Source organism: Sebastes fasciatus, chromosome 21 (assembly GCF_043250625.1).
Source record: "Sebastes fasciatus isolate fSebFas1 chromosome 21, fSebFas1.pri, whole genome shotgun sequence".
In the NCBI taxonomy this organism is placed as follows: domain Eukaryota; kingdom Metazoa; phylum Chordata; class Actinopteri; order Perciformes; family Sebastidae; genus Sebastes; species Sebastes fasciatus.
The window spans coordinates 8,591,613-8,608,499 of NC_133815.1; the positions used below are offsets into that span (position 1 = coordinate 8,591,613).

General features: G+C 39.8%; 1 protein-coding gene across 2 annotated transcripts in view; it reads right to left on the minus strand.

Moving 5' to 3' along the window:
• Positions 1–1,909: 1,909 nt before the first annotated feature.
• Positions 1,910–16,887, minus strand: part of plxdc2b (plexin domain containing 2b) — a 113,280-nt gene continuing 98,302 nt past the window's right edge. For both annotated transcript variants that reach the window (XM_074622681.1, XM_074622680.1), the window contains exons 12-14: positions 13,498–13,536; positions 8,574–8,740; positions 1,910–6,535 (exon numbers count right to left, since the gene is read on the minus strand). In XM_074622681.1, coding sequence (XP_074478782.1) covers positions 6,416–6,535; positions 8,574–8,740; positions 13,498–13,536 — 326 coding nt within the window. In that variant the 3' untranslated portion in view covers positions 1,910–6,415. The remainder of the gene's footprint in view (positions 6,536–8,573; positions 8,741–13,497; positions 13,537–16,887) is intronic.

Here is a 16,887-nt window from a genome sequence, read left to right on the forward strand (position 1 = left end):
TTGTCCATATTAGTTAATTGCGATTAATCGGAAATTAATCATGTTTTTTATCTGTTCAAAATGTACCTTAAAGGGAGATTTGTAAAGTATTTAATACTCTTATCAACATTGGAGTGGACAAATATGCTGCTTTATGCAAATGTATGTATATATTTATTTTTGGAAATCAATTAACACAAAACAATGACAAATATTGTCTAGAAACCCTCACAGGTACTACATTAAGCATAAAAAATATGCTCAAATCATAACATGGCAAACTCAAGCCCAACAGGCAACAACAGCTGTCAGTGTGTCAGTGTGCTGACTTGACTAAGACTTGTCCCAAACTGCATGTGATTATCATAAAGTGGGCATGTCTGTAAAGGTGAGACTCGTGGGTACCCATAGAACCCTTTTTCATTCACATATCTTGAGGTCAGAGGTCAAGGAACCCCTTTGAAAATGGACATGCCAGTTTTTACTTCCTTCAATTTTTCTAGTTTCATATGATGCCAGTATCTTCATTCTAGCTTTAAAACTGAGCCCGCTTCAAACTTAAAAAACACAAGTTGCGTTAAAGAAATTAGTGGCGTTAAAACGAATTTGCGTAAACGCCTTATTATCGCATTGACTTTGACAGCCCTAATAAACAAGACAGGAAATAAACTGCTGTCACTCCCATGATGCATTAAACCTCAGCATGTAGAGCTGCATTGATTAATCGATTAGTTGTCAACTATCAAATTAATCATCAACCGTATTTTGATAATTGATTAATTTGTTTGAGTAATATTTAAGAAAAAAAAAACTGATATAACTGACAGTAAACTGAATATCTTTGAGTTGTGGACAAAACAAGACATTTGAGGACATCATCTTAGGTTTTGGGAAACACTGATCAACACTTTTCACCTTTTTTTGACACTTTATAGAACAAACAACTAATCAATTAATCTAGAAAATAATCAACAGATTAATCAACAATGAAAATAATTGTTAGCTGCAGTCCTATCTACATGTAGCCACTTGTTTAAGTTCCTTTATGGAGCGCAGATATATTCCATAGTTTGACCACTAGATGGCAGTAAAACATCAGTAAAACAGAGATGATGGAACATGTTTACAGCAGCAGCAGAATGATTCACTTCACAGCAGTTATGACCTTGCCTTCAATAGATCCATTAACTTGATTCGGGGAGTGAAAAGCTGGGTGTCCTAACGATTAACACCCAGTTATTATTGTTTATTGGCAATATGTGCAGTGCTTGTCTTTATGTAGCAAACCTCATTACTTCCTGACTCTATCCTTGAGTTATAGCTTTAATGGCAAACATTGTACAAGTTTAATTCTCTTTTTGTCCTTCGTGCCTCTGAATGGTCAAGGATATTTCACGCTTTTATTTTTGCTCATCTTTGCTGTCTTTACTCAGCTTTCTCTCTCTTTAATCTGCAGGGAAGTAGTTTCATCTACCTGATCCACGTATTTCACACAAACCACACACAGCATTTCTCACTGTCATGCTCTCCTTCAGTGCCGATATAGATGATATGAAGTATAAAATTATGCTCTTTGAACTGAAATAGGTTGCATGAAGCTGTGGGAAGATTTCATAATCAAATGATTGACTTGCAGAATGAGCATTGACGGTCAAAAACTGGCTCCCCTCCAAACTAATCTGTCTCCAGAGCTTATTTAATTTTTTTTGCCATGGATTTTTACATTAATTATGGTGGCAGAATAATGCATTTCATTTTCCCAGCTGCTTATTGTTTCTCTGTTGTACTTATGCTTTGAATGCAAACACAAATACTGATTAATGGAACAATGAAAGTGGTTGTATACTACATTTTCTCCTTCTATCCAACGATAATAGAAATATAGCTGCAAGCAACAACAGGAGTACAATAGCAATATTCAGAGGGTGTCTTTGTTTTTAACAACATTGTTTATTATTTCAAATGTAATCAAAACAACAGTAGTTACAGAAATTACAGACAGCTATGATACTGTGTGATTTTGAGTCTCATTGTGTGTCATGATAAGATAAAACAAGGTCACGGTTCTTGTTTCTTTATACTGAGCTCTGGCAATTTTAACATCTTTCACCCATGAGTCAGAGAAAAAAGCAGCAACCTATCTGGACAACACCACTATGCTGCTTTTCGTCATCTAAAATAACATTGTTAAGAAAGTGGGAGTGAAAGCGATTAGTCAAGTCCAGTGAAGCAAGTGAAGACTTTCTGTGATCAAAGTGTTTTCGGCTTTTGTGTAGACGTGTTTAACACAAACAAATCCGACCGTCGGCCACTTTCTCTGACTGCATTTTGACAGTGGTTATAAAAACACTTGCAGTTTCAGGTGGCAGTGTACAACAAGCAGATGTTCCAAGCACTTGCAAAGATAATTTCTCCACAGGGGTCAATTTTAATAATATTGTAAAAACATAACTGTATGCATGTTCTGTCCTATACGCTCTGTTAAACACTGCTGTGGAAAGGAGTTACCAGGAGTCATAAAAGAGGGTTTGAAAAGCAGGAGTTTGTACTCTCTGGTGGACACCAACGAGACCACAGTGCGGTTGTAAAGAAAGGTCGGTGTGAAGGTTTAAACAGCCAGTGAGTCCTTAATTTGGTATTTGAGCATGACTCTTGTGTGCATCTTTGGGTGTGCAGGTGATGTGTATTTAGACCATGGATGTTTTAAAGGTCCCATATCGTGCTCATTTTCAGGTTCATACTTGTATTTTGTGTTTCTACTAGAACATGTTTACATGCTGTAATGTTCAAAAAACACATTATTTTCCTCGTACTGTCTGCCTGAATATACCTGTATTTACCCTCTGTCTGAAACACTCCGTTTTAGTCCAGTTCAATGGAATTGCAACAGAATTGCGTTGCTAGGCAACAGTTTGGGTCCATGTTTACTTCCTGTCAGCTTATGTTATTAACATACACTGCAACCAGGAAATAAACTGGGACACATTTAGAATGTTTACGTTTAAAGCCGTGTAATGGTCTTAATATTATATATTTGTGACATCACAAATGGACAGAAATTCTAACGGCTTGTTTCAAACGCACAATTTCTGAATACGGGCTGTGTGTATTTCTCCGTATATTGAGCGTTTTGATAGTTTAACAGTATTTATAATTCACTTAAACCTGCTTTTTAATGTAAAAGACATGAAAATCACACTTTTTACAATATGGGACCTTTAAACTAGAGGATGGTAGATGAGAGATGTCCCCGCCCCCCTTAGTTACTGTTGCTAAGCCTGTTTAGCTTTCCAGTCTCAAACATTCAGTTTATCTTTGATTTGAATGGGAAACAGGTGCAAATTGAGGTGCAAATCTTTATTATCCAGTGGAAGGAATATTGTTTTCATCCATATGCTTAGAAGACTATTTGGAGATTCTGGAAATTTCTTCAAGTGTTTGTAAACTATCTCTTCAGATATAGCAATTTAATCATAGTTATCTTGTAGAGAAACTGGTGGTTGGCTATCTCCACAGAGATTTTTTAAGGGCTTTTATTTTGAAATTCTACATCAGAATTTACTAATATTTTCTGAGTGATACTCTGAGGTTGTCTACTGTCAACCTGAAGTGAGATTAGTGTGTGATAGTGAACAGTTTCCTTTTAATTCTAATCTGAATTTAGAGAGAAGATAGCTCTTACATGAGATTTTTAAAGGGCTTTAATTTTGAAATTCTACCTCAGAATGTCCTGATACTGTCTGAGTGATACTTTAAGGTGGTGTACTTTTATTCTGAAGTGAAATTAGTCTTTGACAGTGGACTGTTTCCTTTTTTCAATTCTATCCATCCTAAGTGAAATGAGGCACTTAGTAGAAACACGGAGGTGCTGAGTGTGAGGTGATATATACTGTAATTTAGAAGTCAGATCAGTCTTTGGAAATGTATTCTTTAATATTAAGTTTGACTAAGTATTTACACAATTAGAATAACATTTTTCTCTGAACTACATTTTGGAGGTGGTTTGTTTTTCTTTTAAATTATCATTAATTTAATTTAGTATTTCATATGTATTAATTTTATATGTTTAATTATTCATTCATTCATTATCGACAGACTGACTGACTGACCTCTTGAATGAATCTGAATGGCCCATCACGTTCATCAGAACCGTGCTTTTATTTTGAAGTCAGTTCCTACACGCTCTTACCATAATGCCTATTCGTCTCTTTTCTTCTATACTCTTTGTTGCAAGTTACTTACGACTATCAGGGCAGATAAACACACAGTTTAATCAATTCTTCACACTTTTGCTCTTGTATTTATGGTTTTTGAAAAGGTTAAATAAAAAAATAACACCCTCCAAACTCTTTAAATGCCGAGTATCTCTCTTACTACAGCTACCGCTTCAACATATGGAGAAATCCAAACTAGCTGTGCCTAGTTACGGTTGCTAAGCTACGATTGGACAATCGTTGTTAGGGCGAGGGGTTTTAGAGAACTGCCTTGTGTGCAGCAGTTTTATATGTAAATGGCTGCAAAACACCACTATAACCAATAAAATATACAACTAACTGGTATGTTCTGGATGTTTTGTGTGGCTGTTGAGGCTGTGGGGAGGTTGAGGTACATACTTGAAAATATGATGCTGATTAGTCTTTGGTCTCAATGTGATGACGACAAGGTGGGAATTAAAAAAATAAATCCAGATTGTTATTTTTTTTATGTATTTACAGTGTCAAACTGAATGGGTGTAATATTGCACATTTTATTTTTCAGTAGAATTCCAAGATACTGATCTAAAATGAGTCTACAATCATTGGTGTGAAAACATAATTTTGTCTTGAGATATTATTATTAACAGTAGAAGTGACTGTTCAGTCAGAAGCCGTGTGTATTGATTGGTGACAGTATAATGATTGGAACAGTATTCACATTTAAGTAAAAAAGTAGAGAAAAAAAGGCCACTCATAAAAAATAAAAAAGTTTTTTTTCTGTACTATACTGCTGTACTACAAATGTTTTGCCATGAGTTACCTGAATCTGCAAATGTTTTGGCCTTGGTATATACATTAATGTGTTGACACGGATTAGCCGATCATAACATAAACACAGACTGGTTATGCTGGCAACATGCTAAAAAAAGGAAACCACACTGTAAAAAAAAAAAAATCAATGAAAACTCCAACCATACCAGTGTGTCTTCTGGCTCACACAAACTGTATCCAGATACCTCAGATTCAAATCAATAAGAATCACCTGTGCAGAGCCAGCTCAAACATATGCACCCATAAAGCAGGTGGATATCCAATCACTAATGTAAACTGCTCTCTTTTGCATTCACACACATATACACACACACACACACACACACACACAGAATCACTTACACTTTAGAAAATATATTCAGCATACACACTCACAAGCGCCTGTCTTGTAATTTTGCATTAGTACCACATGTCAAATGAGAAAAAAAAAAATGTGCAAACTCTAGTTGGGGACAAAATGGCACGGCAGTAATTAAAAAAACTGCAAAAATAAAAACAAAACAAATACATAAAATGGTATCCATGATGTAAGGAATCAATCAAAAGAAAGAAAGATCGTGCCCATCACCCATTAAAAAAAAAAACACTGAGATATTCTCAGTGAACAAAAAAACATCTTCATTTTCAGAAAATGAAACCAGCCAAACATCACAAATTAATTCGGCTGCTGAGTGTTCAGAGCTTTTTCTCCGAGCTGCGATCGATCGCAGTGACAGGACTTCAGCTCACGTCATATCGCACATGCTGCAGCCTCTCTGTGCAGAGCAGGCAGTGGAAAAGTCAATTAAGCCTGCGATGGTATTGAAAAGCAATACCGACGGTCTGTACAGATAAATGTGCCAACCCCCTGTGAAAACAACATACTGAAAGAAAAAGGAAAAGAAGTGAAAACCTGATGGATATACAAAGGCCTATACAGTATAACCCCACCGACAATAAAGTGGAAATCTCTGTTCACATACTCTGTATCGTTTCTGAAAATATATATTGTATAATTCACCCTGCTCCCTCCCTCAACCACACCAGTATCCAGTCTAGGCAGTCAGGCTGTACAATCCCTCCATGGCAACATGATAGCAGCCCAACAGAACTTAACCAATGCTGACTGAGTCGATGACATCAATGCTGTTCCCTCCCTCTGTCCCTCAGTAGGTCAGCCAACAGGAGCTGAACAATGGGCTTGTCTGGGATCACTTTTCAGGGACTTCCTCGTATCGTTGGCTGCCGTATCCAGTCTCATCTGGCGCTCAATGGGCCGATCCCGCAGTCTTAACGAGTCATTGTGTACACTGATAAGCAGATCCTGGAGGTTCCTGGCGAGAAGTCCCTGTGGAGAAGGAGGGAGGAGGGCCGGCACGGGAGAGAGGGGGGGTGGAAGGGGCGCGGGGATGCAGACGCCCCCTCCTCCCTCAGCACTGCTCCGACACGATGAAGCCCTCCTTCTCCTGGCCCACTGGCTCCACCTCTGCGTAGGCCGGGTGGCCAGACCCCCGGCGGAACTTCATGGCTGGCCACCTGCTCGGGCGTCTCTGCAAAGGGAGAGGACATGTGTGAGGACAGCGTTTAGGATAAACAGTGTCATAAAGGTTAAAGGTCAAAGGTTAAAGGTTAGGGCTCAGGTTGAGGTTTGTCTGTGACCAGAGGAGAGCCAGACTTGGTCCAAAATCTTCCTTCCCACCCCCCCACCCCCTCCTATGGAGCTGTAGGATGAGGACAGGCAGTAAGCTTGTGCTTCAGTAAAAACAAAATGGATATCCTCTGTGTTTCGTATATTGAATGATGAATTATGCAATCATGTTTTCCTAAATTTGAGACATTTTGGAAGTTAAATCTTCAATAATATATTTGCTTTGGTGGGGAAAGGATATTTACTGTGTTTGTTTGATTTAATCAGTGCAGCATTTATGACTTATTATATCCAGGATTGTAGTTATCCCTTTGCCAGAATCGAGTTATTAAGTTAGGAATGTGTACAAACTCCTTTTTAGTTTTGATAAGACACATTTTTCAAAAAGCAGACATTTCAGTGTAATAGCGAGAAAGGATGTCTGGCCAAATGTGAAAAAAACACACCATTCAGTGCTCCGTGTATTTTATCCTTCAACTCCTGACTCTTAAATATTCATTGAGATTCTCAGAGGGTGGATGATGAAACGAGGTGCACACAGTCTTTCTTAATAAATGAATATGAATTCCCCCGAGCATGAGTAGGTGCTGTTGGGAAAGTAAAACACACTGAGAGGTGTTGAGACGTCTTTCAAAAACAAAAAGTCAGTCTCAGTGTCAATATTACAAGGTCATTATCAGTCACAGGGACTCCCCGATGTGGATTATGCTTGTTCAAGTGAAGCCTCATTTTGGCATACTAAGTATTATTTTATGTTATTAAAGGATACGACAGGTTATATTCTATATTTTTATTCTTTATATGTCAACAAATCTCATGAAAAGACCAAAACCAGTGTTGATCTCTCAATACCGTCTAACTTCCCCACCCTGTCATTTGTTACTACAGTAAGTAAAAGTATGTAAAATCGGCTTACGAATATTTCGTTTCATTTTATTTCAAGGCTAAATAGTTTCCTAAAACTGCGGGACACTGTAACTTTTATTAAATGTTACTCAAATACGAGATATGTTTTTAACCATGGATGAATCAGGACCTGTACACAGGAGGGTCATGAGATGATTTCCTGGGTCACAAACAAGAAACCAGTGGTGGAATGTAATGAAGTACATTTACTCAAATATTTTTCTTTTTACATATTTTTTTAAGAATATGAACTATAGAGTACTACAGAAATGAGTCCTAATACCCGGAAATGAGTTAGCATTTGAGCTCTTCCGGTTCCCCCCTCTGGAAGTCAATGGGTATTTTGAATTTAAGTTGGATGCCTGAAATAAGGTCTGTGGTTTACAGAAGCTGGAGAGATTTTAACGTTTTGTTCTATGACATAAAGTACATTAATAAATACCCCACTCGTGAATTTTGAAGCCTTTACCGCTCTTAAAAAACAACGCTCTTAACAAGTGGCTAAATGAGACTACTAAACGTCATCCTGTCCGCCTTTACAGCCTCGTTGTGTATACTCGCGCTCATAACATTAGCTTTTTACTTCTGGAGATTACATTTATGGTTCAAGGATCATTAAAGTCGTTTTCATTTGTGGAGATTATCTTGCTGAACATAACGTGTAAGTATCATAAATGTTTGCCAGAGAGCTTATTTCCCTCAATAATCCCAATACCAATAGAAAAATCCCTTTGGCTTTTTGTTGTGGGAACCAGTGCGAAGCTAACTTACTGGTTGGCCTACAAAAATACATCATCCCTACAGCACAAAATCTCACAACAAGGTGTCAACGAATAGTAGATGTTCAGATTTAAATTGGTCAGAGCACTTCAAGGACTTCTTGTACACTTCATGCCAATCTGAAAACCCCCAGAACGGATTCTAAATGGACCTTGTGGGGATTTTGTTTACTTCTGCCTCCAAGGTCAAGAATAAACTTTCACTCTCGTTTTGGATCATCTGGCATCATGTCAGCTGGTGTCGTCTCCACTCACCTCGATGAGGAAGAGGCTGGCCGCGGAGGTCGGGTGATGGTAGATGTACACGGTGACCAGCACGCCGGCAACCATGACGAGCATCACCAGGAGGATGCCGAGAATCAGACCGGTGTGCAACGGGTGCGTGCCTGGCTTCCTGTCTACGGCGCTGTCTGCAGGCAGCACTGGAGAAACAAAACACAAAAATAGCCTGTTACAGCCTTTTATACAGAGATACATGTTTCTAAAATTATAGTGTCTAAAATGCAGAGATAATTGGGATAAAAACATACACCAAAATTATATTTTTCTCCTTTTGCTGCAGTTCCGCTGTCGACCAGCAGGGGACACTCATCATTCATCAATACCCTCCTTTCTTACATGTTCCAGTATGACATGCTTGTATCCGAAATTTAGCTAAATGTCCTTGATTTGATTTCAAAAGTTAAAACTGTGACACTGCAAATCTCCTTCAGCCAATATATGTTTGAAAATAGATGCAATTACAGTCATTTTCAGTGGATTTCATAGTTTTTGTTGTTGTTGTTTTTAGTGAATTAAAGGGACATTTCCTTCACTTTGAGATTATATTCAAGGTTCAGGTTTAAACTGGGTCTTTATCACTCTGTGGCATGATCGTCCTGTGATCTGTTTAGATATTCATGAGCAGCTCTTCTCTCCCCCGCTAGTAAGAGTTAATCCCAAACCAAGGTGAGCAGCATATGTTCCTGATAGGAGGAGGAAACAGGCCTATAGATGCTGATAAGAGTCCATACTGTAGCCTCCGGCCGTGGCAATGCAAACTGAAGAGGCTGTATATAGTGGCTGTATATAGTGACTACGTAATATGTTTGTCCTTCAGCGAGCCTTGGAAGACATCACTCCCCTTTAAAGTACGTTTGTCAGATTCATATTCTGAGTCGACCCAGCAGGTGTTTTCAGAGTTCCTTAGAAGATGATGAGAGCGTCCTGTAACCTATTGGGAATACTCATCTATGGAGGCATAATTTCCCCAAAACAAAAAAACAAGAATTTCACCTGCAGTTTGTCAGAATAAGAAAAGAAGAAGGAAATACAAACAGTCCCAGCAGACCATAGCAGGGGAAACTAATGAAGTGATTATGAAACAACCGGTAAGGATGCCCTCATAGCTTATCTCACACAGATTTATAGCAAGTTCAGGCCAGATCTATTCACACGGCTGCAGATTTCTTCTTCTCTGCCCCCCCGACAACCTCTCCCTGAGGCTCCTCCCTGGCTTTAATTAGCAGCTATAGCCACCGCCGAGATTGTCAGCCAACCAGCTTCTCCCCTGGCTCCCTGCCTCATTGATTTCCAGCACACAGAATAACCGGGTGGTAATCAAACATGTCCAATGTGTGTGGGCAGTCACTGTGATTGTGCGGACCTGTGAGTCGGTGTATAGCACCATTATGTGCGCTCCTAAATTGGAAATTTAAAAAGGACAAAGTAGGGAATGTGCTGAAACACCACTCGATATAGTTTCACATTAAGACCTCTATTGTTTAGTGTTGGATATTGTGTTTTTCATTAGTCATCCTTAAACGTAGCAACTCAGGAGCCCCTACTTTTTTTTACATGGCAGAGAAAATGACAATCTCGCTATTGTGCTGAAATCTAATAAACACAGTGTGAGGTCAGTTTTATTTTTCTCAGAGGGGCATTTTCTCTGTGTTTATCTGTCAGAGCTATAGAGTCCAAGAGCTATCTCTTGGTCAGCTGGAAGCCCAAACAATGCGACAGGCTGTTAGTCTGAGGTGTTACAGGTTAGCAGGGGGCACGCCGCTGAGCGGAGATGTAGACACGATGAGAAATCAACAGCCTAGCGGCTAAATAACCAGCGGGACGCTAGCGGAGACGGGTTTGCCCAGACTCCTGGAGGAGCTCTGAGGCTGTTTCATCTGGACTCTTCTGAGCGGCTCATTTAAACCAATAAGACAGCAGAGTCCATACTGGGTCATAGTGGGTTGTCTTTGATAGACAGGACAGCGGAAAACATGTTTTTAAGTCTTCGTGTCTGCTTTGTTTTGCACTAAGAGTAGACGTGATGTGCGTTCCAATACTCATATTACCATACTATTTAGTATGAAAAAAAAAGATTTAGTATGTCCCAATACAGTATGCCAAAAATACCAGGATGTCCAACTGCATCCAGTCGTATATTGCATTATACAAGCCAGCATGCTTTTCTTTACATAGCAAATAGTTGTTTGATGCTATATTAATGTTCTGAATATCAAATGTAACACTTTTAATTTATGATTATATAACAAAGAGAAAAGAAAAGTTGGACCCAGCATCAATTCGACTGTAACTGTTGCAGTTCTAGTTGTTGAGATATGACCAACATTGTCATCCGTAGAGCTGTGCCGTCAGCGAGGCTAAAAATATATTCTTGAGTTCATAATTGCGGAGATGTTTGGTAATATTTATCATTGTAGCACGACGCAGTCCGGACACAGAAATGGCACATCTTAAGCAAATTGCCCCGAAATCATTCTCCATTAGCTTTGGAAACCGGCCAAGCTGCTCCTCTTCCAGCTCTACATTAGTGGAGCACGGCCGTTCTCTCACCTGGCTAATGGAGGTTTTTAGGAAACTAACGGAACAAACAGAGCAGACCTATAATTGATTGTTGAGTAGAAAGTCCAGAGAAAGGGCGGTTTGCTCCTGTTGTTCCTTATCTCAGCGCTCACTATAGCTGTAATCACCTCAACGTTTCCTACCAGTCAAGGTCAGAGGACACATGGGTGTAACTGGCTGATATAAAACAGTTGAAGACATCCTGGATCATCTAGGTCGACTGGCATGAAGTAGACCCATTTTAAATACCCACTAGTTTTTATGTACTAAACTATCCTTGACTAGGACAGTAGAAATTCATGCTTTTTTTGTCTTCCCCGCAACTACTTTTCACCATGAATAACATTATTGGCAGGTAAGAGGTGAAAAACGTTGGATGCATGAAGAAAAAAAATGCCACGCAGAGAGATGTCATCACAGTGGCAGGCGGAGTGATGAGGGACATGCAGCGTTTGTGTAATGGAAGTGTGATAGAAGCCGCCGATTTCCAATTCCTCTCATGCTGGAAACGTTTGAGAGGCTATCTCTGAAAACTGATGGAGTTGGAGGTCATTTCAGAGTTTTGCAGATGATTTGCGCAGGAAATCTGTGCAAGCAACAATATATATCTGAGTGTCGAGCATTCAGTTTCAGCAGACGCAGAGCAAATCCAAGTGCCAGCAGGGGCCATTTGAGTGTGAGGACAGGGTTTTGAAGGGAAAGCTTTACAAAATCTGAACATGAAATCAATAAGTCATGCTCTCAAATTGAAAGACCACGCTCTTGAATAAAGATAAGAAATCAGCTCCATACAAATATTAGCAATTGAAGCATATGCTCAGTATGTAAGAGAAATGCTGAATTCTCAAGGTGCTGTATTTTCAAACATCATCTGTGAAATTATTTGAGATAGTTTGAGCACTGTCAAAAAGAGTGTAGCCTTTGTCTTAATCAAAGTGTTTCATGCAAACATACAAAACAAACTACTTTCCTTCCCTCCCACAATTTGAGAAATATAAGTGTTTTTTTTATTTGAACATTGAAAGAGCCACTGTATCTTTATGTTTGTACAGCTCCCATATTTCTACCTCTGCCTTACAGGAATACAGCCACATATGTACATTGTTCTTCTGTATATTGCCTTTCTGACTTTATTTGAGATATTTAATGTAAAGTGCAGCTTAAAGGGACAGTTTGGGTGATTTGAAGTGTGGTTGCATGAGGTACTTATCCATAGTCAGTGTATTACCTACAGTACAGGACTGTCAGCACACCCCCAGTTTGGAGAAGCAGACAGGAGTTACTTCATGGAAGCGAAGCAATGTACTGCTGCGGAAGAGGCCGGCAGCAAAACGTATTTTAGACAGCTTAAAAAATCAATATCAGTTTATGTGTACACTATATTTAGAATATTTTTTCGCCGGTTTACCTTGCTGTGAGACAACCCTTTTCCGACGAGGAACTGAAGCCATTGTATCCTTTTATGCCCTCGCCAAAGCCACCAGACTCCATTGAAAAAAACTGTAATTTTACCTCACAGAACACGGCGGTTGCTGGTCTACCGCTGCCTCGATCAGTTAGTTTGTATGTGTTATGATGTGACTTTGGTGAATCCGAACTAACCAAAGTCACACAATAACCCAAACGAACTAACCATTCGAGGCAGCTTTCAACCAGCAACTCCCGTGTTCTGTGAGCTAAAATTACAGTTTTTTTCAAGAGAGTCTGGTTTTAATGGAAGCATAGCTAACGGCTTCAGTTCCCTGTCAGAAACATAAACTGTCTAGCTATCTCGCACCAAGGTAAAGCGGGGAAAATATTCTAAATATAGCGTACAATTAAACTGATATTTATTTTTTTAGGTGAGCCTTTCTTTTAGGTGTCTAAAATATGTTTTGCTGCCGGCCCCGTCCACAGCAGTACATTGCTTTACTTCCGTGCTGTAACTCCTGTCTGTTCTCCAAGCTGGGGGCGCGCCAACCGTCATCTATTGTAGGTAAACAATGACTATGGATAAGTACCTAATACAACCCAACTTCAAAACACATGAACTATCCCTTTAATACAGCTACTACTTTTGGGCACACTGCTACTCTACTCTCCCTGACCTTCCCTCACACCAGCCCAGACTCTACAATTGATCGCTGCAACCCACAGAGGACAGTTTATAAGCATTATAGCCGGCTGCTGGATCAAGTTCATCAGCTGATTGAGCCACACATCCTCCAAAAAGATCAAAAAGCAATCACCAATACCTCAGTGGTGTAAACAGAAAGAGGAGGCAGACAAAGAAACAGCCATAAAAACAACAGGGAGTGAAGGCACATAGCCACAACAGCAGTGGAAGATGGAGACCTACCCTGGTTGTCTCTGAGATGTAGGGCGATCTTGGTATCATCTGTGAGGAGACAAAGAGAGAAAGACATAATAATCAATATTTCTCTTTGTAGTTTGTTTTTGAAGCTCTGACAATATAAACAAACTCCCCGAAGGTCCCAAATAAGATTAAGCGTCTTTCATTAGTGGAAATTTCAACATGAAATTTACTCCTCTTAAAAGCTGATTAAAAATGAATGCTTTAAATATAATGGTCCAGCATGCATAATTCAACACATAAAAGCCGTCTGGGGTTAACTATACATGTGAAATATGGAAATGCAGTGTGACCCACTTCTCCTCGAAGGGTAGCAGCCATTTACACACACCATAGGATTCACATTATGCAAATTCAGCACATACACCAGCAGATATATTTCACTGGACGATTTAATTCAAAAGGATTTTCTATTTCAATTTTCAAAAGACCCAATGCAGCCTCATTTTGGTGTCTGAAATGAGTCATTAAATGAGATATCGTTCTGTTAGAGACCGCACAAAATTTAGTCCAAGTCAATCCCACACCAGAGTGAGGGTCATGAATATGGATCATCATCGCTTCTCCAGGGAAAGAAGTCTGTTGTAGCCAGCAGGGGAATAACACCAAGCTACTATATCTGTTTATTTCACTAAAAGTGTCTAGAATGCTTCATTTTCTGTGTTAAATTGTTTTCTACTGTCAATCATACTCCTCCTCACACACATATGAGTTAGGTTGCTCACAAATCTTTGCAAAATAACACATTATTTTACCCAAATTCCTCAATTATTAGAGGATCAGTGTGCAGGATTTAGTGGCATCGAGCAGTGAGGCTGCAGATTGCAAGCAACTGAATACCCCTCCGCTCACTCCTCCCTTTCCAAGCGTTTCCAAGAACTACGGTGGCCTTCAGGTAACGTAAAAACATGTAGGGTTCTCTCTAGAGCCAGTGTTTGGTTTGCATGCACTTTTGAGACGGTCCCTAACTTCATCAATATAACATGTTTAGCCTTCCCTTATTGATATACACCACAAACTACAGCCTCCAACATGATCATACAGCTGAATCATCACCCCTCTAAAAAAGTTTCAACGCAGAGTGAACATTATAACCTTCATGAAGGTGAGATTTAAAGGACTGTTGTATTAGACTGCATTAGTTTTAGCTACCTGACGCCTGAGTGCATTTCCTCTGAAGCGGTTTAGTTTAATGTCAACAGAGAGAGAAAGGAGATCTAAACTTTCCATGTTGGGGTTTCTCACACCCAAACACACCTCCACCCACTCAGACACATTTCTCTTCACGTCTCTTTTCCTTCCTCTTCACTCTCTCGTCCGCCATGAGCCACCCAGCCTGCTCTCTATCCTGACCTTTGACCCCTGCAGCTGAAGAGACAGGCGTGAGCCGGGGAAACTGATCCGCCGTACGTGTCAGCAAGTGCGAGGAGCTTCTCTGCGTCGGCTACACAACAAATACCGCAGAGTGACCTCTTGACATCCTGGACACACACACATACAGTCACACACACATTTTAGTCCTCTCAACACGCCGGGGTTTGATCTGTAGGATTACTCGGCGTGTTTTGCCTCACAGCTGGATGGTTTTCACATTGAATCCATCCTCATCACAGCAGCCCGTCCAGCACCCCAACTGCGATGGAGTGTCCATTTAAACTCACCCCCACAAAATGATTAATGGGGGTGCGATGGAGTAAAGGTCGAAACTCTAACTCTACTCTAACAGTTAGCCAGGAAAGTAAATGCTTTTTTTGTGAGAATGAAATACTGGCTTGAATGTAGAAAACCTTAAAAAAACCTCAACAATAGATAGATAGAATAGAACACTATCAACGAAATAGGAACAGAGTGGACTAACACTACAGACGTGGCACTACACAAGAGTATAGCTCAAGTCTCTTAAAAAAATCACATCTTCAGGACCATCTTAAAGGATTTCTTTGTTGTGGAGAAATAAGATTTTAACTTAAAGGGACTGTAAGAATCAGAAATTGGTTGTAACAGCGACACCTCTAGATGCCGCCAAATCCTACACACTGTACCTTTAAGGAACAACAACCCAAAAGCATGATCACCTTTAGTGTTCAGTTTTTCACAGACAAGGTCAAAGCCTTGACTTAGAAAGAGCCAAAAGTCCCTGCAGAGGGACCCTTAAGATGGATTGTTTGCAGTGTGCCTTAAGCCAAAACATTGACTGATACGCTCCATCTGATGAGGTCAGAAAATCCTTCATTCCAACGGCTAAGTCTAGAGATATTTTATTTACTGTCAGCAAATCCCACAGGAAGACAGAGCCTGATGTAGCCAGAGCCTGATATATATCTTATTCCTCCACTGTTGTCCAAAAACTATTAAAAACACACCCCTGAGCCTCACTGTTGCACATGTTCCTTCACTGTGATGAACATGGGCACCGTAGTGAATCCCACATACACCTTCCTGCTGCTGGAAATACTCACCAGCAGACCAAATGTGTATTAATCCGCCGCTGAAAATAGTCCCAAATACATGCACTACAGTATTTCCTCCTGTTTGAGTGACATTTGCTAAAAATCACAGTGCCCAGCTGTTTTAGGAAAACGACTGAGCCTTGTTAGAAATGAAACTACAGATTTATGTCTTCAGTAGAGATGAATGTGCTTGAAGGCTGGGAGCCACAGACAGGATAGGGAGGTCAGAAAGTATTATAAAGAGACTAATGCATTGTTGGTTGTGGGATTAGTTGACAATTGGAAAAATATACTAACACCAACGTTACCCTTTACAACAGGGGTCTCTAATCTTTTTTCTTCTGAGAGCGAATTTAACAAAATGAAAGTGGCCGAGAGCTACTCATAGCACCAAGTTGTACATCAACAATAGCAGATATCATTTCTATCTTACTTTTGAGGTCCTTTAATAACGTTTCAGCCACCGCGGTCACCGCCACAGGCGAAGGGCTTTTTTGGATGTGCGCCACTAAATGAAGTTGCTGCTGTTGCTGTGTTGGCTTTCTTCGTCAGTTATGCTCGATGTTACATCTTTTACAGACCGATACGCTTTCACCTCAAATGAGACACACACATTTGTCATTCACATTAATGGAAAATAAACTCTGTTACGCATTCCTCATGAAAATAGTATATTTTTTGCCTTTTATTGGCCTGGTATTTTCTGCGGTCATTGTCAAATCTGGTGTGCACTTGCTAGTCTGCTAACGTCACCGTGACCAAACTTGAAAGCAGCGTAACTCGGTTAAATTGACAGCTGATTTGCAAAAAAACTTTTTTTTTGTCAGAAGGGGGCAATATGTGAGTGAATTTGATTGGATATAAATTTAACAGGTTTACAAAGAGACTTTGTGTTATCAAATGTATGTGCATATTCTTTGAACCT